Source organism: Epinephelus moara, chromosome 16, assembly GCF_006386435.1.
Source record: "Epinephelus moara isolate mb chromosome 16, YSFRI_EMoa_1.0, whole genome shotgun sequence".
Classification (NCBI taxonomy): domain Eukaryota; kingdom Metazoa; phylum Chordata; class Actinopteri; order Perciformes; family Serranidae; genus Epinephelus; species Epinephelus moara.
The window spans coordinates 33,226,227-33,251,700 of NC_065521.1; the positions used below are offsets into that span (position 1 = coordinate 33,226,227).

The following is a 25,474-nucleotide window of genomic DNA, read 5'->3' on the forward strand; positions in this document are numbered from 1 at the left end:
AGCCTATAGTTCGGCTTTAGCTTCTAACTATCTTTGTCTTTTTAACCTGTTGTTGCTGCTGAGTCAGTTTGACATCCTGGATATATCCTTCAAACACAGACTGTAGACCCCTCTGTCTGCTTCTCTCTGGAATCACTCTTTCATTTTTCCAACAATATGATAATATTTCTTCAGGGAGTGCAGTTAGTTACAGTGTGGGCTCCATGGTTACTACGACAGCTTGTCAGATCATAACAAAGGGGCGGGGCATAGTGAAAGGTCAATTAGCACAACATTGGGACAGTATGGACAATACATGCAAGCTTACCTGATACCAAAATTATGGATCTTTCTTGTCTTATTTACAAATGCTTGCACGCAGCATGCCAGAAATGAAAACCTAATGTTCAACAGCAGCTCAAAAGCTATACTGAAACAGCTGATAATCATGTTTGATTGAAAAATCACTGAGAAATAGCTGGTATAACTTGTGTTAAATAGACCGACCACAGCTGATTCCAATCTCAGTCTGAGACATGGCCAGGTGTTGAAGTTCTTTGAATCACATGGACACTTCTAAATCAAAACAGGGGACTTTTTGGATTTTGTTAAAAATGGATACAGAACAACACAGAGGAGGTCACTTAGATTAGAACAGGACTGTGCATTTTTGTGTTTTTCCCTTCTGTGCTTTTTACTGTATTTGTTTAATCTATGTCCAAAGGTCATGTTTATTGGATGTTGTTGTTCTTGATCACTAGCAGCAATTTCGTGTTGCTGATGAAGCTTTTACTGCAGCAAATATGTGACTTACTATTTTGTTACATTGTGCATCTATAAATTAAAGATGATGAAGTCACTTTCATGTAGTATGTTGCCAAAAATGCAAACATTCAACACTGTAAAAGAGTAAAAGTAATAAAAGAAAACTGAATTAAAAAAAGCAATGGATTTCATACTGTCTACTGAACTGAACTGAAAACATGAACAGTGATGCAGTTTTTGTAATGTTGTCAAATGTTGGTGCTTGGAAAGTTGTGCTATGACTAACTACATGATCCTGCTGGATAGAAAATGTGGTCATGTTTTAAAATAATAAGTGTGTGTGTGTGTGTATAAAACAAGCATTTGTGTGGTTCAAGGTATGATGCTCTCTTTTTCATTTTCCTTCATCGGTCAATGAAGAAGATCGTTCAGAACACACATACCTATGAAACTATGGTAGATAACCGTACAATCAAGAAAATCCCCTTTTAATTACTATATGGATCAATCCAACAAGTCATAAAAATAATTTATATTCACGCAGTCCTCACAGGATGACATGCAATTTCTTTATTTAATGTATTTATGATGAAGCTTCAATAAGGAGGATCTTTTTTCCCAGGCCGGGTTCTATGGGGATGTAAACTAATGCACTACACCCTAAACTACTATTTTATATTACTAATATACTATTTACTATTTTACATCCTCAGTTTAAATCTGTATAATAGGCACACAAACTGTGTGGGCATTTCCATGTGCACCTTCTATGTTGGTTCATGTATGTGCAGAAAGGGCTGGATGAAGGTGAATATCAATCAGTGGGTGTGGTGATTATTAAATACTCTCTCAGCCTGTCACATCACTGGTCTTATAGCTCTGAAACAGCTGTGCCACCAAACACAAAGCTTTTACTGGCACTGCAATGTGTTTCACGGATAAAACATGAAACGCCAAGTTTGAAAGAAAGTTAGGAAAGAGACTGTGATGAACAGGATGTCTCCTTCAAAGAAAAGAGTTAGAACCGACCAGTCTGATAAGTGAGAGTTCTGTATGGTTATATTGTAGCCTTGTGTTGTTTTCAGGCGATTAAGCACAGTGAACAGCCGTGCGTGACAGCACTGCACTCTGGCACAGCACGACTCAGAGGCTGCAAATTCAACATATCAATCCTGCTGCCTTCAGATGCTGCAGATTTCATGAACTGGAGAAGCTTTTTATACAGTATAAAGATACTGTGAGAATCATCCACATTAATTCAAAGATCAATGCAGACTGATTTACTATTTTCAGTGCAGATTTTGGTTAGTGTTTGAGTGAAATAAATTATTTATATTTTATATTCTCCACTATTTCCATAGCTGTTTCCAGCCCACATTGTAGCCACTAGTGCACCTCTGCTAATTTCAGATGCACCCTAAGGCCCCGACCACAGAGAAAGCATTTTGCAGGTTCCAAAATGCAAGGTGCACCTGGCTGCCTTTTTAAAAAAAATTGAATGCCACTAATAAAAAATGCTTGGTGCGTCTTTTTATTGTTGCTAGGCGACCACACCATCACCTCCCTACCCTAACCCTTCCGTGTAATCCAGCTATTTATTTAGTTTATTTCACTGTAATTAGTAGCTATTTACTAAAATGTTGAGGCAGAGGGGACTTGCTGTAGCTGTGGTTGAGGGTGAGAGGCTGTCAGTAAATAGTTTGTTGGGCACAGGGAAACAGAGATCTGTGTGGGTACATGAGACCCTGGATCACGGGGAGTACCACCAGTTGGTCCAGGAGCTTCGCCTCCATGATGACCGTTTACAGGCATATTTCAGGATGCCTGTGGGGCAGTTTGACAACCTGCTGTCTACTGTCGGGCCGTACAACTCTGGATATCCAGCAACTGCTACCACTGGTTTCTCCTCCATTGTTTACCAACTGTAAACTTGTTGTCGTGACCACCACAGAAGGCCCGCCTCTCATATCATCCGATTGAACAATGGGGAAAAAGATGACAAGAAAAGGATGACATGAGGTGCTTTTCCGCTCTGAATTGATGGGGTTTTTTTAACTCGAGGAGTTCAAAGCACTCAGGCAAATACTTGTTTCTTACACATTTTGTCTTTATCCCTCTGTGGGTTATTTCTGCTGTTTCCTCTCATTGTAATCTTCACTGACGTCACCACGTCTAGCCAGTGACCTCTCTCTGGTCCAATCATTCCTTGGATGCTGTTCTTTAAATATCACAACAAGTCTGTCGTTCTGTCTGTCAGACCTACTACTGTGTACCCCACCATCTCCACCGCTACCTCCAGGTGATTCACCTGAGAGTTTTCATCAACCACCTGCTGGCTTGACTCCACCATTACCAGCATCTCGACTGGATCCCGTTCTAACTCGAATCTTCATATAGGCCTAATGAAGACGTTTCACACTAATGGGGTCTAAACCCAAAAACCTTTCTGTGTTGCTAACCTCAATAAATAATGTTATACACTTCCAACTGATCCCTCCATATGAGACAAAAGCTATTAACGATAGACGTGGTTATTCTTGTACCGTTCAACACACTGTATGCACACAATTCATAATCACTGAAGAAACACCAGTAAACAATGACCACTGGTGTCATAACCTCAGCTGTCAGGCAAACTAATATGACCTATGAGAATATACTTCCCCCCACGAGGCTCATTCAGCATCCTGTTTCTAATTGAAGGCTTAGTCCCAAATGCAGGAACATGTTGCAGTAATGAAAACACAGCTGGAGAGAAAATATGAGCACAGCCCCACTGTATGTGATATATTACAGCAACAGACACACCACACTGCTAGTTCATTCATCAGACCATGAGAGAAAGAACATTTGTTGTCTCTGAATAAACAAGATTATACTGACTGAATTTATCACTTTGAAAACATAAGAAACAATTTACAAACAGTATTATGCACTACTGTGTGTGGTGTTATTATAATTTACTGTATGTAATTAATTTCCCAATTATTAAATGATATCTTTGGCTTTCGGAAAATCTACTGATATTGTGAACAGGTTTGTGGAGTTAATAACGGCTCTGGTTACATAACTGAAATCTCAGATGAGATGTTAATATATTTCATTTGCACTTAAACATGAGCAGATTTGTGGAGTATGAATACATGGGCAAATGGAGAAAAGTACTCTGCATCAACGTTTCAACAGAAGGACCACAAGGTCGTCACTTCTCCTGCTTTTGGTCTGCATTTGCTCAGGTGTTTGCACGTGTGAACATACTTCCTTGTACCAGCACTGACCACAATTTATGAACAGGTGACATGCTGAGAATGTCTTCTTATTTTTTATCAGAAAAATTCAAAATTGTCTGAACCTGAAAGTATTTTGTGAAGCAGATCTGGGTCAACTCAGTTCTTCAACAGATCAGGAAGTTCTCAGAAATTCATATTAATGTTAAAAAGGTAGGTGCAATAGGTACAGGCAGGGTGTAAAATTAACTTTTTACCTCATCTGCCATTGGCTAGTGACCTCCAAAAATTTACCGGCCAAACATATTTTTCACCAGCCAAATAAAAACATCATGCCTTGTTTGATGAAAAATAATTACCTTACGTTTTTAGTATGAAAATCCAACTTTAGTAAAATCCAACCCTGCCCTCTGTGTTTCTTTGGCGTGCTTGCAGCAAAGGCTGCAGCTCATCGTGTTGGTGTGCAGGTCGTAGGTCAGCCATGACCGCGGCTGGCCAGCCTCGTCTAGTTTCCGTTTTTCAACAAAATGCCGTGCGACATTTGTACTCCGTTTGACTGTCTGTTCTTCTTGTCCAAGTCCAACATGTTCATCTTTGTTTATCCTCTTTTCTGGTGGTGGCTTCACAGCAGAAATGTGTCACCACATCTTGCTCAGAAGTTACCATAGAATGCCCAGAGTTCTGGTAGCTGACGTCGTGCCTTCCTGGCACACATACAATAAGCTGCGAGGGTCAAAATAGTCTGACACAGCTGGCAGAAATGGTCGAAGCACATAAAAAACCCACATGCAATTCAAAATTTTCCATCAGCCACTGGCGGATGTGTGTTTTTGTTTTACACGCCAAACTCGTTTTTTACCCGACATTGGCGCTTGGCGGGGGTTAATTTTACGCCCTGGGTACAGGGTTCAGCCTTCACCTTCTTCGTCAGCATAAACTTACTTTGGTTAGTCACTTTTCTTGTGTGTATCTGAGTAATATAAGTAAGAAAATGACCAAACTAAACTAAATTAAACCACCACTCTCCCAACTTAGGTCAACCTGATGATGGCACTAGATAAAAGGTTCAAGAGTCATACCTCATCCTGACAGGAACATGAATGTGTGAACCAAGTTTCATGGCAATCCCCCCAACAGTTGTCAAGACATTTCATTAAAAATGAAAAATGACAATCTCATGGCTGAACCAGAGGAAAGGTCAGAGGATCATCAGAGTAAGTGGGTTTCATCTAAGAACTGCTGATATGCAAACATGTGTGATAATCCATCTGACAGTTGTTGAGATATTTCAGTCAGGACCAAAATAGTAAAGTCGTTGACCAACAGAGTGACGCTGCCATCCATAGAGCTGCTCAGACAGCGCGGCTGATAATACACTCTAGACAAAATGATCCACAAAGTACATCTTTAACTTTATACTCGATAGTTCAGTATTTATGAAATGCAACATCCTTGTTCCAAGGTGAGAACCAAAGCTCTTTTCTATAATTTGAAAATCATGTGTCACCGGCGTTGCTCTGTAGCATCGGGCACTGTTGTATCAGATCTAGCTTTACGGGTGTAGCATGCAGAATTTTCTCAAAAAAAAAAAAAAAAAAAAAAAGTATAGACTGATGCAAAATACACGGTGGTGCAGTGGTTAGCATTGTCGCCTCACAGTAAGAGGATTCCTGATTTGAACCCCGGGTGGGGAGCCCCTCTGTGCAGAGCTTACATGTTCTCCCCGTGTCAGGGTGGGTTTTCTCCGGGTACTCTGGCTTTCTCCCACAGTCCAAAGACATGCAGGTTGATTGGTGACTCTAAATTGGCTGTAGGTGTGAATGTGAACGTGAATGGTTGTCCATGTGGGTGGCAGTGTATTTATCTGCAGAGACTCTACCCTCTGCCTGCATTTCCTTAATTTCTTCGTTTTACTGTGTTCAGGACATTTCTGGAGACAGTGTGCAGGTGAAATCGGGACTTTATAAAAAGGTAGTGATCAGCTGACAGACTGTAAGCAACATGCATATAAAAGGAAGCTACAAAAATCGCGGACACAGTGCAGGAAAAAAATGCAAATGTAATGTGGCAAAACTCCAAGCAGATAAAGCTTGTTCTAAACAGAGAGTGAATCCTGGGTTGGCTTTCACTTTCACTGGTGATACTAGCCTGCAGTAACCTTCACACACACACACACACACACACACACACACACACACACACACACATTATTACTAATTACTAATTAATTACTACATGTCTATGTATCATGATGTGGTTGAATATTATTTCTGCGCTCAAATACAATACTGGTTCAACACATTCATAATAACACGTTTGTTTTATGTTTTTAGTCAGCACTTGAAAAAAAACTACAACATCTCGTCCGTATTGAGATGAACAGTGGGTAATTAAATTATTTAAGTCTGGTTATGTCTGCACCCCAAGCAAACTCTCTCGAAGTGTGCAGAAAGTCTGCTGGAGGCCCCTTGTGGACTGGATGAACTGTGGACTGAAACAGCCCTCAGCGCTCGCAGACTTCTCTGGAAAGTGCAACCAAAGTCCACGTGTGTTGAAGTCTGCACATTTGGATTCAGCCACTAGAGGGCACAATGAAGGACACACATCAAGGCTACACAATGGGGTCAGTCTCATATTATCTCGTAAAGGGGAAGCTATCATTAGTCCTTTCATGACATCATGAGTCCAAAAATATATACGTCTGCCTCTGTAGTTTACAGGGGATTTTACTTCAGAAACAATTGACTGTAAGGATAAATTGAAACAACATGATCTCACTGTTTAAGGCCCAAGTTGGAGAGTTTGTGTATGTGAGGCTGAGTTGTTGGCTCATACTTGGTTGGTGTTTTGAGACAAAGTCACATGAGGTTGAGAGGGAGAATATGTATGTTTCTTTTCACGGCTTATATCACCAGAGGGCAACACACTGAGTGGGTTTATACTCCAGCAGCACATGACTTAAAAAAGCCACTTAAAATATAGTGAAACATTGTGGTTGTGGCTTTTTTATCATATGACTGTATTGACTAGACTTCTTTTGGAAATGCTGAAGAATAATATTTTCTAAAACATATCTGAGGTTTCTATCTTAGTTGAACAGGGGACAAACATCAGAAATACAGAGGAGGCCAGAGGTGTAGTGGTAGATGATGAAGTGGGTGTACTGTCAGGGAGATGGGTAGGTTACAGAGGTGGGGGTGGGTATACCCTCCTGTATATTCCATAGGTGGGTATACTGTCACTGGCCAGAAAAAGAGGTAGATATGTCCCATATACCTGTGTATGCTCTCCACTACACCACTGGAGGGGGCATAACCTCTCACTAACTGTGAAGTACTGGGAATGTCAGCAGTGTTTTCTCTTTGGTTGCACTTCACTCATTTGTCCAGTAGAGGGTGCTCATGTTTCACAATTAAATGTTGAGGGACTGAAATTATTAGACCATCAGAGACATGCAGATCACATGACAGCTTTGAGAGCATGTGGTGGAGATGAAACGGGAGCACTGACATTGAAAAGAGACACTGAAAATTAAACTCAGCTCACTTCTAAACACTAAATATCGCACATGCTAGTGTGCGTACGCCGACCCATGGTGGACAAATACATTTCTAACCCAGAGTGACTTGTTACTGCTGTAAACACAGACACCAATCAACAGAAATCACATGCCTTTCCCATGGCAGTGACACTACATCATGTGGTCACACTGCACTCAAGCTGAACTTTGCTGCAGTCTAACTACGCACCCACGTAAGGACTGCAATTTACTGTAAGAAATAAATAATATAATAAAGAATAAATACAATGATGCATTTTATGTCCCTACCAAGAAAAGGGGCCTAACATAAAAGTGTAATATTTAAGGTTTTGGTAACACTGTCATCCCATTTAATGTATCGTAGTTATAGATGTTTGAGTGTGTGTGGATTATCCCCACTGGGTGTTATCCTAGTGGACCCTGCCAGAACTTTAATCATTAAAGCATCATATGAGCAGATTAGTAATTCTGAGGTTGTATGAATACACAAAAACCCAGCATTGTGCTGAGCTGGTGATGTGTCTGCAGGAGGGTGGAGTAAAACATTTGGAGAAATTAAACAGCCCTCTGTGAGAGCTTTGCTCAGACTTTGTCTAATAGTCGTGATACAGTCCATCACCTCAATGTGATGTCACACACGTTAAAAGTCATGATTATTTGAAAGCAGCACCTCCTTCGCACGGAAAAAAAAATGCCAGTGCCTCAGTGGTTCTGTGGCATGACTTTTGGAATGTAACATGACTGGTTCACAAAGAACATTTTAAGCTGGGTTGGAAATTAGCACCAGCCAAATGTTGGTAAAACATGTAAGTGGCTACCAGATTTTCTTCACTCACCATCTAATAAAACAATGGTAAACTATTGACTGGCTGGTAGATTTATGAATCCACCAGCAACAGTGGCAGGTTGACAATAAAGTTCATTTCCAACCCTACCCTGTATTGTTTGTTTAGTGTAGTTTATAAGGGAAAGAATAAAAACACATTTAAATAGACTGCACACGGTGTACTTGTGGAGGTTAATCCATAAAAGCAATGGCTATAAACCTTTCTGCATGCGCACAGAAACATTCTAGGTTTGAAAAAGTAGTATATTGTGTTGCTCAGTAGGCATTCATTACAGGATTTTGGCAACATGTGTAATAAATGATCAATAATTATTTACATTTTAAGTAAGTGTCGTTTAGAAGTAGACTGACTCCTCCATGGTAAAAGCTGGCATTATTTAAGGTCCCCCAGGTTAAAAAATTGAAATACAATGCTGTACCTTAAATGGTTTTATATAGTACATCTGACAAAGGTGCTGTGTAGCACCTTTTAGAGATGGGTGCCATTTAGTACCAAAACAGGTTCCCCTATAATTACAAGCCAAAGAATCCCTTTTGGGTTTCTGTTTAGTACCATTTTTGTGACCTTCTATAATCAGGGAATTTGTTATTTAGGAATATATAAACTCAGTGGGCCTGTTGGTTGGATTGAACTATTCCATGATGGGAGGACTGAAGAATACGTCCCTTGTGGTGACTTTGAAAGTGTTGAGTTTCACTGTGTGCTTTTTTCTCAATGACACACAACAAGACAAGTTTCCTGCCAACCGATGAGATTTAAGCTAAAGGTAGAGGGGAAAGACATTGAAGCAGGAAGAAGTGAGCAGAAAAGAACCTACTAAAGTTGAAACTAATAAATTAGTAACATTCAAAATTCAGTGGATGAGTTGAATGACAGTCATCTGTGGATTTTTCTTAGTAATCTGTACAAATATTTTAAGCAGATATACAACAAATATGGAAGAACATGCTAAAAAAAACATAACACTACCTAAGTATTATTCTTGTAATTATTAATGTAAATATGTTGTGCGGAGATATTAACACGGAGAGAAAGACAGTGTGTTGTCAATGAAAATGAACTGTTCTGAATGGACAATGTGTCTATCAGTGTGCACTTGATCACAGCAGTTAGGAAACGGAGACGCTCTTGGGACCCATGAACCACAACATCTGAGGTTCAGGTCCAGAAAGGGACCTTTGTTGCATCTCTCTCCCTCACTTTCTCTCATTCTTCTACTATCTGTAATAAAGACACAAAAACGTCCAAACAAATACAAACAAAATTCGAGTCAACGCTGATGAAAGATTACTACATATCAGAGCAGCTTGGGTCACAGATCCTGTCTGTTCCTGGACCTTATGTTTTGTGTCAGGAGTCGCTTTCAGTCAATGATTGTAAAAGCAATTAAATGACTGCAATTACTAACATGTTGAAGATGCATGTATGATACTACAAACACAAATATGCCTCATCATTGCCACTCCCATGTCGTATACATGGCTTCTGTGTGGTGCAGAAAACATCATGATAAAAATGCACTTTAACTTTCTTTACGGCTTACAGGGTAACTTTGGTGTTTTTTAATCTGGATAATATTTTTCCCACATTTTCGTGTCTAAGTGACCAATGAGAAAGACAATTTCTTGTGTCCAGTATTGACTGAGACTGCTGCAGCTGACAGCCACACAACAAGCTACAGTATCAACACTTGGCGTACAAACAAAACTGACCACCATATTTTCACATCTAACTGGGTGAATCAAGGATTTATTTCAACTTCAATCACAGTTGGTGATTTTCAAACAGTGGAAAAGACACACCAAGAGGCTTTGTGAGTTTTATGCTGCTTCTGTCGACTTTGAATGAAGCATATTTTACAATGATAAAATCACAGGTTTTTTTTTAAATGGAGTCTGGTGGGTTTGGCAATAGTGATTTCAAGGCTGTTTCTAGTTAAACAAAGAGGCTCTTAATCTTTAACAAAAAGGTCTATCCCTGTAGTGATCCTTTCCATAATGTTGTCAGACAGTCAGCACAATATTTGTGAGCCTGTTAGTGACCATAACAAGCACTTTTAGTGGATGCAAACTGATGGTGCACAAGTACCTCAAGTGACCACACTGCAGCCTGTTTCGCGGTTGCTGTCTGCAGCAGTCTTGCTCAATACTGGACCAATTTCAAAACTATTTTTCCCATTAGTCACTTAGACACAAAAACATGCCCTTTAAGGTTCATATAAATTTAATATAACATTTTATCTACCGGTGGGGTGTGATGATTGTTAGATTTCATCTTTTCCTATTTCCATATGTTTATATGTTTATAGAGCCAAGTGCCATGATGTACAAACATGCGAAAAAACAGAAAATGTTTTACAAAAATGAAATTTCTCATGGTCATGCAGCAAATTCACATCATCAGTGAAAATTAAATGCAAAAATTGCATTCCCACTAAAATTGACTCACATTGCAAACACAGTATCTGTCAAAATAATCTTATGGGGGTTTTTTTCTTTGAATATCGTGTAGCCTTTGCCTCAGACTACAAGCTGAAGTTTGTGAAGTTTATGATAAAGGTTGTATTACTAAAAACATGTTCTGATCACCTGACAGATTTTACAAACAGGAACACCTGAAAGTACACGAGGTATGCCTCTCTTATAACATGATAAAAAGGAAAATCACTACTGTCTGTTTTGTAATCCGTCCACTCTCAGTGTGGATGATTAACTGAACATTATAAACCTGTTGACAAAATGAAAACAGCACTTAGACTACAGTCCCTTGCTTATCCACAGTATTTGTTGAATGCTGAATTATCTCCTTGATGTTCAGTGATCGGTAGTCAGTCATGCACTTCCCACACCAACAGTCAAAGTCAAAAAAAAAAAGGTGAGAAACTGATGATTGGTCATCAATGAAGACAACTTCACCCCCACAGACTGTGGGTGTTACAAAGCAAACACTTTGCTTATTAGTGTGTGAAGTGTGTGAGTAAAAAGTAAAGTTAATGTGGTCGTAATTTTAAAGTTGTTTGAGCCATTAAAACAACACATTTGTCACAGTGCTGATCAAAACCCATCTGTTCCTCTAATCATTTATCACATAGAGATCATTTTTCTTTAACCAAACTGTAAGTGTTTGTAATCTGAGGTAAAGTTCATCTTTCTTTTGTTGGTTGGATTATTTCAGGTTGTGTTTGGCAGGGTGCAAACGTCACTTTAACCATTAAAAATGAATGTGTTCTGTGTAATCATTTATGAGGGTTTAAATTTCCAGCTGCAACATTAAAGGTCCGCTCTGTAGTATTTAGGGATACTGGCAGAACGGAGTATAATATTGATGACGAAGTTTACATTAGTGTATATCCACTTAACACTAAGAATCACTGTGTTTTTGTCACTTTAGAATGAGACGTTTATATCTACATATGGAGCAGGTCCTCTTCCACAGAGTCCGCCATGTTGTTTCTACAGTAGCCCAGACGGGACAAACCAAACACAGGCTCACGTGAAGGCGGTTTGCTTTTTTGCTTCAGCCACTGTAGATCTCGTACACTCTACGCACATGGGAGAGGTTTCAGTTGGCTGCCATCTGCAACCTCATTGCTAGATGCCACTAAATCGTACACACTAGACCTCTAAACATCTAAAAATTAAGGGAGTTTGTTATTGGAGGGGTTATGGTACCATGGTGAAATCATTGCATAGATCATTTTTTATAATAACTAGATACTGGACGCCAAAATGGCGCCTGTTCAGTTCAGTGAAATTGCTTGCCTGACACACACGGCAAAAAAAGTTTCTACTTCCGGGTTTCCTTCCACAACATGCAGCCCACTTATAAAGCCTAGTAGTGTCTCTCTTACTGGTCCCGCCCACAACTTACCAATTAGCTCATAGACTTTAACATTGTTATGATGATGTCACACATTTTTAAAATCACTTTTCTTGGATCGCGGAAAGTTTTACAAATATAATACGTCCACGGATAAAAAGAATTATCATAGAAAGAGTCATAAATGACACTGTTTGAAGCTGGAACTGTCCTGTAAACAGTTTTCCAAACATCTCTTTAAAAATGGTGGTCTAAGGGGAAATTCCTGTTGGGCTGCTGGGGATTTTTTTTTTTTTGCTGCAATACCACAAGTGGCCACTGGAAAAACTTAGAAGCAAGGCTGAGCTGCTTTCGTAAGTGCCTGAATCACTGATGAAGAATTTAAATTATAGGGGCCACATTAAAGCTGTCACAAAATCAGGAGTCTGGCATCTTAAAAAACAGATAAAGGAGAATTTTGAAAACATCATTCACACTTCCATTTCTTGTAGTGTGGCCTCCCATCATGCGCTCCTTACTGCCTTCCCCGATAAAACCATTAGACAGGGGCAATTCATCCAAAATGCTGCTGCTAGAGTCAGACTCAAAATGTGGAGAAAAGGTTTTAGCCATCACACTGCCCACAGCTGGAATCATCTCCCCTTGGAACGAAGACAGACCCCAACCATAGCCATTGTTAGAACCAAGGTAAAAACTGTTCTCTTTTCCACAGCTTTTAATTAATACATTTTCATGGTGCTTTTGTTTTATTAATTTGGCTTTAAACTTAAACTTATAACTATATTTTCATTAAAATGATCTGAACTTTTATTCCTCTTTTTTTTATCTTTATTTTTCTAAGCCCTTTGAATGACAACTGTGTATAAGGTGCTTCATAAATAAACCTGCCTTGCCTTTCTTTAGGGTGATGTGGAAATGTTTTACACTAAATCTACTGCTAGATAGAAACAACGTGACTGAAGCTTCAACCAGCAAAACAGTGAGGCAACGCGACATCCACACTGAGAGCAATATCCACTCGTTATCTTCAAAAAGCCTTAACCTAAAGTTCATTTGACAAAAGACCACTCTGAGTTTTCCTGAGTTCCATGATGTTGTGTGATGCAGAGATGAAACTGTGCAGCAAATCATCACGTGTGGCGACAACACCTCTGTTCACCAGGCCACACCTGGTCGCCAGATGCCGTCTCAGCCTGCATCATCTCCTGACCTCAACCGCTCTGTGAACCTGTGAGACGCCCTGCAACACAAACGCTCCAGACTTGACCTCTGCCTAACCAAGAGCAGCTCAGTCCGGACCTTCTCCAGAAATGAGGCAGCACCTCACAGCTGCACATTCAGAGGCTCCATAAAGGTCAAACAGAGGTGGATCCAACAGGTGAACCAAAATGGACCTCTGGAAAACTACTGTGAATGGAGATGTTGGAGTAGTTTTCCTGTTATTGTTTTTGTATGTATTTTATTGTAGTGTTATGTGGTTTATTTTTGTGGTCATCAAGGCTTATTAAAGTTCCTAACATTCTGATATTCTACTCAACAAAATTGCGGTCCAACTGAAATGGACACACCTTCACTGTCACTCTTGGACCTACTTTGATTTTTCAAAATTCAGGCAATGTAGCCAAAGAAATTAGAGTTTCAAAAGTCTGTAAGATTAAAGGGTCAGTTTAACCAAATGACAAATGAATATTTTCTCACTCAGCTTCACTGATGTCGAGCCATACATATTTATATGTGCCTCTGCATCCCTGGAACTTCTGTCACTATATGAAAACAGTGAATTTCACCATATCACTGAAAAAAATCAGTCAGTTTTCACTGGAACTACCAATTTGTTATAAAGAAGTTTCAAAGAGAACTATTTACAATGAGGCATGTGGATTATGCAAAGTAACCAGGACATTGTAAATACATTGTTGCGATTGCACTGTGAACTTTTTAAGTGATGTTTGAGGGAATTAACAATTATTAGTTTATTCGTGCTTTCCAATGTGAGCCTTCTGCTGAGTCACAAGAATGAAAGTTTGGTTTAATTGTCATGATTAAGGGACTGGCTTCTCAAAACACGACTGTAAAGTTAGCCAGATAAGTGCAGAGTAAATGCTGCCTCCTCCTTGACAGGTTCCTAACATTTACAGGTCTCGTTATACTGCAATCACTTCACACAGGACATATTGTATTTTGTGTGTGTGCGCCTTTGTGTGTCTGTGTGGGGCGGGGCAGGTGTCCTTTAAAATGCATCAGCTAGCAGTGAAGCTTGACTTTTACTTTTTTTTTTTTTTAACTTTTATTTGCAAACAAAGATGTTTTATAAGGTTTTTTTTTATAAGTTTTAAGCTTCCAGACTAAGATGAGAGAGTATGGGGGCTTTCACATCAGAGATGCAGGCCTAGATCCGAGAACACTTAACCCGAAAGTCCAGTTTGATTAGTGTGAATGCTTCACTTGAAAAGGTGGTCTCGTACGGTTCATGTGTACACCTGTACAGTATACAGAAAAGGTGTGAACACCAACTGTGTGCTTTTCAACGCGACAACCTGGGGCCGTATTCACAAAGCTTCCTAGTGCTAAGAGCTGCTCCTAGTGACGAAATTCTAAAAAACATTCTTAGAATTTCCCCTTAAAGTTAAGACTAGGTCCTTGTAAAGTTAAAAGTCGATCACAAAACATCTCAGACCTTAAATGAGCTAAGGTGGAAAACTGTTAGGAGCAGGAAGGAGGACTTTTGAGAGGCTTAAGAGTTTCTTAATCAGAGGATAAAATGGTGGAAACACAAAGAGGTCAGAGAAATGGTCTCTAAACACAAAATGACAGTTATTAAATGAAATGCTACAGATGAGATTGTGCAGGGATAATATGTGTGGTTGATGTCATTAGGGATACACGCACATTTCCCACCTAACAAAATGATGCAGTTCATTTCATTTCCTCTGGGTGTCCACACCTTTCAGGCTCACAAAAGGGCGTATCTGTGACAACCAATCACACCTGTCAAAAGAAAGCATCACACCTAGCAACGGGGTCAACTACACCTCCTCAGTAAGATAAAAGTTTCTGTCCCTTTGTTGCTCAGAGTCGCTCTTTGAATGTTCCTAAATTGCTCCTAAGCTAGGACTCCTTACTAAAAGTTTTTAGGCTAAGTTAGGAGCTCTCTGAGAGTGATCTCAGAATGTTTGTGAATGCGGCCCCAGGAGTTTTTAACCAGTTATTCACCAGGCTCAATTAAATACTGATGCCTCAAAATCAGACAGCAGTGCAGCTTGCCACAGACAGATCAAGATCCAACTTTGCTGTCGCCTTCGACCTGCAATCGGAGCTCCCACCTGAGGTAGAGAGCCCCGCACCGGGCAGCAGCAGATCTTCCGCTGGCCAGGAGCATAGTTTCACCTCGCTGCTCCACGGATGACAGTCCCGGGGCAACAGTGTATGCCTTCGGTGCCTTTTTCTACACTGTAGCACAACAAGAATGTCACGCAAATGGTGACACAAGTGTACTCGGGTATGGAGCAACATTACTAATGTGAAAGCTGAGAGACAAGAGAGTGGAGAGAAGGGCAATCATCAAACGTGGCTACTGCTGTCAGCACCTTAACCCTAAATGTTTTAGTAATGAAGGGATCTGTGTGTTGTATCATGCTGACATACTGACCATTTGTATGGTAGTATTATCCCGTTACAATCTGGGATGTTTCTAACAATCAACGAACAGTAGACCTACTGCCTGCTGCACATACCTTTATACTGTTCATGTCTGTTTGTAAAGTGTACTTGTAAACATACTGCTCAAGTTTTAAATTCCACACTTATCGTAAAGGTCGGGGGAAAAGGGTGTAGGAGCTGACCCCAGGTCAGCGCTCAAAATGAAACCACAGAAATGTTTCGTTTCAGGCAACAGAGATGTTTGCTGTAGTTTGTGTGTTTGCATGAATATATAGAGAAATGTGGATGTAAATGAGAGTGTGTCAGCTAAAACGAAAAGGGTTTCAGAATATCAGGAGCATGGTTGTTTGCACCATTGGTAACAGAACTAAATGTGGGGTTATTTAACCATGTTTCTAAACAGATGCCTATCCTTCGTCTCTGGATGTGTGTTGAACTCAGAGCCTTCTTCATTAGCTGAAGGGCAAAGTCTTTTCTGAAAGGCTCGGAGGACTGCAGCATTTCTTTGATGGTGGTCAGCTGAAACTTCCAAATTGTCTTCATGGAAATGTGACGACGAATCTCCCACTGACTGTTCGGTGGACTCCAGGTGGAATCTCATGCTACCGTGTGCACTGATGAATCCTCCAGTCCTCCTTGTGTCTCTGCAGCAGCATGAAGTCAGCTCCTCCTCCTCCATACCAACTGCTCTGTCCCTATACAGAATCCTATCACGGCTGATATTGGTGTGTCTGTACAACAATTGGTTCAAGAGTGTGTGTCTGTGCGTGTATGTGTGTGTGTGTGTTGATGGATAAGGCACGTAAGTTGCAGCATGATGTAAATGTTTCCGCTGATGCATTGTTGTTTGAGCATGACAGAGGGACACGGAAAGTTGTACAATGTTGTGCTGTGTGAGTTAAGAAGTGCATTTCATGGATTAAGTGCAGCGATGACTTCACTTTACTTGAATGTTTTACGAAACTGCAAGAAGAAAAAAAAAGAGATGTTGCCTGATAGAGGCAAAGGACTGCTAATGAGCACCCTGTCTGTAGGAAGAAACTGCTGGTGCTTTCACATCAGGGTCTGTGTTGAAAAGGTGTTGAAGGGTTTGAAGAGGTGATGTGTCCTGCTGACATTATGGCACCACAACATCACTGCAGGGTTTACAAAACCAATGTCGTCAGTCAGTACGTTTACATGCAGCTTGAGAAAATCAAATTATTAGCTTAGTCCGACTGAAACTGGACTTTTAAATGCATGTCAACAGCTTAGTCCATCTGAAATTGGACTATCTGTAACTCGACTAACACCCCTAGATAATTCGATTGAAAATCAAACTATTGCCGCATGTATCCACTTAGTCCGACTGGAGTTGGATCGGCATTCTGCGCATGCACGACTTTTTCTTTCGCGGGCTTTCACCCGGGAGAAAAAGGAGATGACGTAGCAGCAGTGCAGTAACACCCAGAAAAATAAACAAACAAACAAACACCATGGAGACAGAGAAGCAGAAGACGCACTTCTGGACGGACAAGGAAACTACATTTATGTCCTGACAGCTAAAAGAGCTGAATATTTTGAAGTTTATGGATGGTAGGAAAAGGCGAAACGCAGAATTATTTAAAAAGGTTTCTGAACAAGAACCGGAACTATTTCAATACGTACTATGTTAAAAAGGACACAGCGCCGCCTATCAAGGCGGAGTCAGACGTACTTTGTCAGAAATTCGATTTTGTCTTCTGCATATATACTCAGACAAGACAAGAAGTCAGACTTGACTGATTAGCCGAGCTATGAGCTTAGCTTGATTACTGCATGTATGTAAATGTACTGACTGGCACTGAAGAGTTGTGAAGGGTTTGTGGGAGGTGGGTGTGAGCAAGACACGCTGACTGCTGCAGCTGTTCTTACAAATGTCCACTAAGTTCATTATGCAGGTCCGCAAACAACTGCCGACTGACAGGCGATGCATACCTTTTTACAACACACAAAACGGGTCTTGAATAACTGAGCTGTCATCACCGTTAAGTTAATTAAAATCTTTGTGGTAAAGTGGTAAATGTCCATCAGCAATTTTAAAGTTTTTAAAAAATTCCCTTATTCAATATTTATTGAAATACAGAGGACCATGTCTTTGGAATCACTGACTTTCATCACTATTTGCAAAGCTTAAAAACACTTCATTGATTTCTTTGTGATGGATCTCAACTTGTAAATATGAACTTCTTTGTTATTTGTACATTTAAATCATTTTTTTATTGCTGCTTAGTCTTGATACTTTGATATACTATGCAAAACTTGTTTTTATCGGTTTTCTCTTTGAGGTATGACTGTTGTTATTGAATAGACTAAATATATATCTAAATATAAATATAAATATATATAACCTCTCCTACACACTTTTTTTTATGTGCCTGTATATGTGCAAATACAGTAAACTAACAAAGACAAAAACCACCTTATCTTTAAATGTCTACACATCTGCAGTGGGAGTTAAGGAGGTCAAACTTCTATCTGATTGTATAATTGATTCTTAGAGAATATAATGAACAACAAAGAAGAGGAAGATGTGGTTCAGTATTCAAATGAGGATAAATGTTGTGTATATGTGAGCATCCTCCTGTTGGATCAGAGGTGAGCATGTGAAAACGTGTGCTTCATGTGCACTGCAGGTTATGGTGAGGAATATACTGACACTGACTGTACAGTCTTCGGACCATCAAAGGCCAGCATCACCATTTCACAGTACGAGGCATGTTTCCAGAGTAAGAAACTTTTGCCAAAGGCGTCAGTGTGTTAAGCCTTCCTTGTTGCCAACTAAAGCTTCTTCCAACTCAGTGTTTGTCAGTCAGTGACTGATCGTCATGTTCTGAAACACATATTCTTCAGTGAGAACCTTTTGAGTTTGTAGGACATCTTTGCAAAGACAAACTGAACATCGGAGCAGTGTTTCGATACACTGATACCAAAACGTGGTAAAGCACCCTGCCTACCCAGGACTAACCCACACACACACACACACACACACACACACACACACAGATGCTCTGTGTTGCAGTTACCAGTCAAACCAGCTATGAGACTGGTTTAAATTTAGTTGAATATTGGAATCTTGACTACTCAAGACTGTTTGGGCACATTTTGGGCATTTCGAACCAACAAAGAAACTATAAAAGTGAACATACTTACCCACTGCTGACCCCTGCTACTTATCAGTCATCCCAGAGAGAGCGTATGTTTGCGTCCAGGCGTGTGCGTGTATGTGTGTGATTGTGCCACGATTTAAAGAGGGAGGAAAATCTGTAATGCCAAAAGAGGCACTTTGTGCATGGTGTGTAAACTGCTGTGTGATCTGAATGTGTGTGAGTAGCGAATGGTACATACACGGTGTGTTAAACTTAGATGATGGTATGGTAGTGGCCTGAACTTCTGTGAGACTGGGGTCGCAGGCTAAGGGAGACGCAGCCTCCTCCTGCCCTCCATCTTCGTCCTTGACCTCCTCCTCTTCCCCTTCCTCCTCAGCCTTTCCTGCTAATCTCTTAGACATCCTACCAGACCTCTGACCCTGTGATGAAAACAGAGGCACAGGTCAAAAAATAAGATACTGCTATAGATACTAGTATAGAATAGATTGTCACACTGCGGTTTCACATCAGACACAACATGTAGAAAAGACTCAAGAAAATACTTTGCCTCAACCTTTTTAAGGGTATATTTCAGTTTCTCCATCGCCATGTTGAAATCACTTACCTTTGCAGTGGGTCTGGCAGTGGCAGCTTTTTTTGAAGGCCGTCCTCTGGGCTTGGGCACCTTAGGACCAGACAGAGTCTTCATAGTGAAAGCAGCATGCTGAAGGATGCAGTCAGTGCCACAGTAAACAGAGTCCTGTAAGGCTTGTTTGGTGCACCCGGGTCCAATGCACAGAGGAAAAGAGCTGTCGGTCTCCATCTCAGCTTCAGGCTCTGACTCCAACTTCACCACAGGAGCTGCCTCCTCCTCCTTCTCCTCCATCACCAATACAGTCTCCTGAAACAAAGGATCTTGTTTACACCTGGTGTAAGCATGTCTCCTGGGTGATTGGAATAGAAACGGCCAGAAGGTGTGCATCCTCAATGCATCTTGAGATCCAATCGGAGGTGGTCTGGGCTGCATATGGCCATATTCTTTCAGCATTCTGTACGCTAACGTGTCCTGGACCACACTGAAGGGCCGCCGACTTAGCTTACATCCCTGCTAATTCAACTCAAACTGTCTGTTGCTGCCATTACACAGGTTAGACACAGCGTCTGCGAACGTTCAGTTCAATGTCGGCCTGGTTAGCACGAGCTAACACAGCAGCAGCTGTTGAATGGTCCCAACAAAATCAAACTGACACCAAAACAGCTCGAAGTGTTGATAAACAGTAGGTCACTTTAGCCATCTGATGCTAACAGTTAGCCCTGTCACTGTGTGTGTGCAGGTGGACGCACACCAACTGTCCCCGGTGGGGAGCTTAGACTCCTGCTGCAATAGTCTCCTAGCACCGGGGAGGTGGCGATACCGTGTGGCGCGATTGTCTCGTGATAAACAAAGAGGGAGAGCGAGGGGCAAGGAAGGGCTGCGAATCAACGCGCTACGTGCAGCTCTACAATGAATTAAGATTTTACCCAATTTAAGAAATAACAGCTGTAAGTGTGCATATAGCATGACAAACCTCCTGCCGGTTAAGAACACCGACGCATTTGGTCTTTGCAAACGGAAATGATGTACGTGTTTATTTGCAGAAAGAGCAGGGAAGTGGGATCCGTTCACAAGTGGTCACTCGAGACGCATGTAAAGACGCATTCGAATAGAAGGTGAGAACAGACAGACTTATGATGGGACTACCCAAGACAAGTTAATAATGTATGCTAATCGAGCCATGATTAATGATACAAATATAATACTTATGACATATCAGTATTTGCTGTCACACAGGAATTAGAGCTAACTGCTGCAGCCATTTGTAGACCACTGACAATCAAAATAAATTCTAACCTTGACGTCTTGCTGCTCCTCATGCCTCTCTTCTTCACCAGGAGGACTCAGTGTCAAGCATTCAGGAAAGCTAAGCTCTGGCTCTGGCTGAGGGTGAGGCTCCGGTTGGTGTTGGCTTTGCCTCTTCGACATGCACGGGGGGCAGATGTACTCCTCCCCTTTCCTCTCCATCTTCCGGCCCTGCGTCTGACTGATACCAACACAGTCGCCATGGAACCACTCCTGGCAACTGTCACAGCAGATCATGAACCTAGAAACAAACCACAGCGATCAGAAAGTGAAATTAACAGATGGCCGAGGTATGCAAACCTCCAAAGCCCAAGGGCTCTTGTTACCAGAAACTAGCGTATACCTTTTATCTTGTTTTTGTCGACAGATGCAGTACAGAGCATTGGAGTCGGAGCCCTCTGTGTCTGAAATGCCTAAACTATCTTCTACAGTCTTATCGTCTTTCTTCTCCTCCTCCACTTCCTCCTCCTCCTCTGGTGCATCATCATACTGGCCAGGAGTAACAGCAGTAATCTGGTCTAAATCAGTGTCTATGATTATGCAGTCTGAGTTTGACTGCTGAGCAGGACTCGGAGTACTGTCAGAGTTAGCAGATGATATCTCTACGTCAGCAGGGCTGGGTGAATCGTTTTCTTTTTCCTCCTCTTGCAACTGTTGCAGCTGCTGTTCAGATGGATTAACAAGAACCACATCGTCATCGTTGTCCTCCTGGTCTGCAATGCTTGGTTGAAGCACCACTGCCCTGCCCCTCCCTCTGCCCCTTCCTCTACCTCTCCCCCTACCTCTTCCTCTGCCTCTCCCCTTTCCTCTGGCCTTTCCTTTCCCACCTTTCCCTCCTCTAGCTCTTGTGTCTCCCTGCTTGACTTGAGATGCCAGCTGCTCCTTAATCTGTATCAGAGTCATATCATCACTGTCCTCGTCTTGACTAGAAATCAACACCACATCATCGACTTCCCCTCCTGCCACATTTTCAGGAGTAACAGGTTGTGAGATCTCCATTTCATCAGCGGATTCAATATTATCAGTTTCTTCTATAACCTCTGGAGGAGGAGCCTCCATGGCATCAGTGGCTTCCAAAATGTCAGGGACTGCCAGTGCATCTGACAATGACAAGCCCTCGCCCCCACCAAGCAGTGAGAACGCAGTGTGGAAGGCAGACCCAAAATCTTGCCATAAGCTGGGGTCAAGGCTCCCTCCTGCAGAAGCCTCTGAGCCTGGCTTGCTCTCGTCTGCTACCGGTGATGATGGGGCTGACCATTCAAGGTCATCTAGAACACTCCTAGTTGCTTGAGTAGTTCTCTCAGGGGCCTGGGTTTCTGGAGCGGGCTGGGGTGTCTGATTGGTTCGACGATTTCTGACTCTGCGTACAGGTGGAGGACTGTGGGTTAAGTCCCCAACTTCATCCATGAACTCTCTTCTAGCAATGGTTGTCCGCCTGAAGCCCCAGGACTTTTTAACCTGAGACATGGTCGACCCAACACCTGCTCCTTCTGACTGGCTTTGCTGTCCCTCTATGGAAAGACAGGAACAAACAGGGTTAACAAAAAGAGAACCAGATCTTTTTCATGTTCATCTACAGCAAAAGTCTGCCCATTTAAGCAACTCATTCACAACAGAAACACTTCTACCTGAGGCATTATCACTGGTGACACTGTTATTTTCGACTGGATCCATACTGACGTCCACAGGTAACAAGGCTGTCAAAACACAGACGATATAATTGGTTAGTGCACAGGTGTAAAGGAATGGTAGCTAGCAGGATGAGGGATAAATGCAGAATAACAGGTACCTCTGTAACCAATGAGCTGATGGCTGCCAAAACCTAATTTTCAACACATGCAAAGTGTCATTCCACTTGTGTCTCTTTGCACCTGGGTAAAGTAGGGAGAGAAAATACACCCAAACATGATACATTAGATTATGACTCAATAATTAGCCTAAAACGTCCACATTAACAGTTTGACTTGTTAACCAATACTTGCTGCTGTGTGAGAAGGCAGACATGACCATCCATTCCTTATGAAGAGGTTCAAAGGAAAGCTTATACTGCTAATACAGTGGTTCTCAAGGTCCCCAGAAAAATAGGGGATATATCATTTCGCTATTTAATTCACTATAGAAGTGAACCCAATATGAGGAAGGGTGCTTTTCGTTATGCCAGTGACTCAGAACTCATTCCCCCTCAGCATCGAGGATCTCTTTAATGCACCTCAAGGAGCATGGGGAGAGAAGAGAGGAGGCTTCTGGAAGAGCTTAGGCCCCATTTATACGACAACGATTTCAACTGAAAACGGTAAACTTTAGTTGCGTTTTGGCCGATCGTTTACACGACAGCGGCGTTTTGGGTGCCTGAAAACTCAATGCTTTGAAAACAGGTTCCGGAGTGCAACTTTTTGGAAACGTTAGCGTCTCCGTTTTTATGTAAACTTGCAATATGCAGTTCCTCTGAAAACGGAGACTTTTCGCAAATGCGCATTATGGTTCCAGTCACTAGGCATGCCGACCGTCACAACAACAATGCCGAGCTCTGTTTGTGCTGCTCACCCTGCTGATTTGAAGTGAAGTGTAGATCTGTTACTGTAGCAACTCCACCTCGTCGTCCATCCGGACAAAGTTATCTGTGCATGCTTTCTCCATTGTGTCTTCTTTGTTTTGGTTTGTAATCACCGTGTGGTAGAGGAAGGCGCTTCAGCGCAGGCGCATGGCATCAAGCCGTGGTGTTGCTTTGCAAATTTACACTGCCACCCATTGGCCTGGCGTGCATACTACAGCGTTTCCAGTAGATTTTGCGGCTCCGTGTGAACGGGGATCGTTTCAATAACGTCGTCATATAAACGCAGAAGTTTTTTAAAACGCAAAGGACAGACTTTTCCGTTTTTAGAGAAACAGTTGTCATCTAAACAGGGCCTTAAGAGTGAGAAAACACAGGTGTATCCTGCATGCCTCTTCCTTGAAGCTCTCTCTTACATCCTCGCTGAAGCTGAGATGTGAGGAAGAGATGCAAGGAAGCAAAGGGACACATTAGCATAATGAAAAGCACCATGAGACTCTTAAGAATGACTTTTTTGATCAAAGGTTTCATTCCCTCCATCTCTTCAGCTGTAGATGACAACTATAGAATTCAGGTCTTAATCATATCTAACAACCACTCCTTTCAGATGGAGATTTCTTAAGCTAAATCTCATTAAATGGAGGTCCCTGACCTAACGTGTATCAATTTAGAGATCCTTGACACGAAACACGTTGAGAACCACTGCTCTAATACATGTACAAATCCACTCAATGGCCAGCTCATTAGGGTCACTGACCTAAAACTAATACCGGCTAATACAATGGCTCTGCACTACATCTTAGGGAGATATGTTGTTAAGTTTTTACTGAACTGTTCTAGAGTGGTGTTGATCAAACTACTGTTGAATTTAACTACAGAGATGTTATTATACTTCAAAAGCACCACGATCAGCTACATTATAACATTCATGATGGTAGACGTTAAGGTAGCACATGTTGTACTACACTGCATTTTCTTTAGATACTGAGCAGCTGAGTGCATGTTTACATCCATAGGCTTTGACTCTATAAAGTCAACTTGGAGATTCATTCTAACCCATTTGTGACGAGGATGAGAAAGGTGAAACATTTGGGTTTGATCAAGCTGATAGTACTGACACAATGTGAGAACAGAAAATCGAGTTTCACTTCTTGCATCTGCAGACATATGTTTCATACCTTTTCAGAAAGTAAAGGCATGTTAGACTAGCTGTCCACATGTTTACATACGTGTCAATATGTGGGTTAAACACGTTGCTTAGTAAAAGCGTGCACTGTACTACACTTTATGAACGAACACATGGTGAAATGTGCTGTCTCCAGTGTTGTGTCTACTTAACATTAAGTCGATTTCATATTTTTCTCTTATCCCACGGCCTTATAAAATCACCCAGTGTTGACATTATGAAACGTTTGTTAGCTGCTGTGTTAAGGTCTAAAGATGTGACCTGCATCTCAATGTCTGTTACCCACATAGCAAATTCAGCGCTGAGCAGACGTTGCATTTATGCAAAGCCTCGTCGACTGGAGTGATAATTATGTGGGCAGTCCACCATGTCTCTATTTTCTAACAGACGCTCCTTAGCTAAACAGAAACGAAACAACACCCTAAACTAATGTCAATACTGAACTCAGTCGTCTGTGAGAGTGCAGAAACGAAACGTCCTTGTTCTGCAGCGACGCAAACACTCAACACTTATTCCGACATTGTTCTCTGGACCTAGTTAAGCTAGCCGCTAGCTGCTACGCTACCTGCTAACAAATGCAAGACGCTGCGAAGCAAATTATCTTAAACAATGGCGACACAAAAATTAAATGTCTCACACTTGTATATAAACACCGTGAGGAACACTGAAAGCATACCTTGATATATACATGATTAATTTTCCAGTTATTAGCGGATTCGCCCAGCTAGCTAGCTAGCTAGTACAGCCTTCCATTTTCTCCATAGATGTCTCTCTGCCTGCTGTGTCGTAATCTCGCGAGAACTCGGGTGGAAAGCACCGTGGCTTCCTGTTCAGTTAATCAGTGATCGTTTGATTCATTTATGATCATTCCCACAGAGAGAGGTCTAAATC

At 41.4% G+C, this 25,474-nt stretch overlaps 1 protein-coding gene across 1 annotated transcript in view; it reads right to left on the reverse strand.

Moving 5' to 3' along the window:
* The window catches only part of si:ch73-181d5.4 (uncharacterized), a 41,261-nt gene extending 15,896 nt beyond the window's left edge, over nt 1-25,365 (reverse strand). Inside the window, exons 1-7 of the mRNA XM_050065106.1 lie at nt 25,260-25,365; nt 22,636-22,717; nt 22,475-22,543; nt 21,190-22,357; nt 20,838-21,087; nt 19,572-19,847; nt 19,206-19,386 (exon numbers count right to left, since the gene is read on the reverse strand). Of these exons, the coding sequence (XP_049921063.1) occupies nt 19,206-19,386; nt 19,572-19,847; nt 20,838-21,087; nt 21,190-22,357; nt 22,475-22,520 (1,921 nt within the window). The 5' untranslated portion in view covers nt 22,521-22,543; nt 22,636-22,717; nt 25,260-25,365. The remainder of the gene's footprint in view (nt 1-19,205; nt 19,387-19,571; nt 19,848-20,837; nt 21,088-21,189; nt 22,358-22,474; nt 22,544-22,635; nt 22,718-25,259) is intronic.
* Between the last annotated feature and the right edge of the window lie 109 nt (nt 25,366-25,474).